This window comes from Podarcis bocagei (assembly GCF_964188305.1).
Source record: "Podarcis bocagei genome assembly, chromosome: 5".
In the NCBI taxonomy this organism is placed as follows: Eukaryota; Metazoa; Chordata; class Lepidosauria; order Squamata; family Lacertidae; genus Podarcis; species Podarcis bocagei.
Window position 1 is genome coordinate 1,794,123 of NC_138129.1, and position 1,301 is coordinate 1,795,423.

At 45.6% G+C, this 1,301-nt stretch overlaps 1 protein-coding gene across 1 annotated transcript in view; it reads right to left on the reverse strand.

Annotated features, from left to right (window-relative positions):
- Positions 1-678: 678 nt before the first annotated feature.
- The window catches only part of LOC308587749 (uncharacterized protein), a gene marked incomplete at its 3' end in the record, with an annotated part of 14,580 nt that continues 13,957 nt past the window's right edge, over positions 679-1,301 (reverse strand). The window contains exon 7 of the mRNA XM_081195515.1: positions 679-686. Coding sequence (XP_081051641.1) covers positions 679-686 — 8 coding nt within the window. The remainder of the gene's footprint in view (positions 687-1,301) is intronic.

Below are 1,301 nucleotides of genomic sequence, written 5' to 3' on the forward strand. Positions count from 1 at the left end.
CTATGCAGAACTCTAGACTTGGAAGTAGCAGCTCTCCAAGGCTCTTGGTTCCTTTCACCCCCTTTTTATGGAACCTCAGACTGAAGCCATGAACAAAATCTTCTAACAAGTACAATATGGGCATGACTTTAAGTTAACACCTTACATTAAAGGTTTATGAGATCAGCGGTTGGATTTTCACGATTGGCGGGCGGTGCTGGCACCCCCAATGGGCAGTGCTCGCACTCCCAATTGGCAGCGCTGGCACCCCCGGAGGCCGGGGCTCGCACCCCTGGCAACGTTCCCCAAAATTGCAATGTGTGTGGGGGGGGCAAAAAAAATTTCGCATTGGGTCAGCTAAGGAGCCCACAAACGGGCTCTGGAGTGGAGCGGGGAAGTGGCGCGGTGCTGTGAGTCGTCTGCTTCTTCCGTTCTTGTACAATTTGGCTGTAAAACAACGATCCGTGAGTAGGCTAACATCGGAACTAAAGGAACTTTACAAATTTTACGATCAATTTGGCACCGAAGTGGAGAGGTATAAACAGGAAGTCTGCCTCCCGTTCTTGTAAATGGAGTAAAGCAATGAACTTGAAAGCGGAAGCTTTAAAAGACGTTGGAAAAGGATAATAATTTCGAGCATCAAGATAGTGTTTTTTCCCCCTTTAAAAGCAGGGGAGGAGGGGGGAGAAGATTGGAATGTTATTTCCCTGCAAAACAGAGGAGAGGAGTAAAAATCCACCGCTCAAAACCCTGGAACGGTTCCCAGTGACAGTAAGAAAGCCGTATTGAGAATCACACTGTTTTTGAAAGTCCTTTTTGACAGTTAACTCTGCATTTGAAATACAATCAAGATACAATATTGCTGACAGGCTTCTTTTGGTCATAAAGTAACTGGATATAACTGAGATAGAAACTGTTGTCTTTTTGGCTAACTGGGGGGGCGAAAGGGAGAAGTTAATTATTTTAAAGACATTTCCGATTGTTACTGTGTCCCCCTAGAGGAAGTTTGAAACTGTTGCAATTGCAGCTGGGCTAAGGTGATTTTCCATTTCAAAACAACATTGACTTCGAGCGTGAGGTCGACCTTGGGCTATATCTAGAGGGATATGGCAGATGGGAAAGAGAAGATAGATTTGCTACAAGCAACGAGGTCTGGCAAAGTACTTTGTACTGACGACGGGCTGCAAAGAAGGGCTTCGACATCTGGCCCTTCTGGTTTACCAACAGTAACCTCATCGGCACAACCAAAACCCAAAGGTATGGCTGCTGACGATGCCCTGGCTCAGGCACTAAGTAAAATAAATGAATCTTTGGAAAGAATA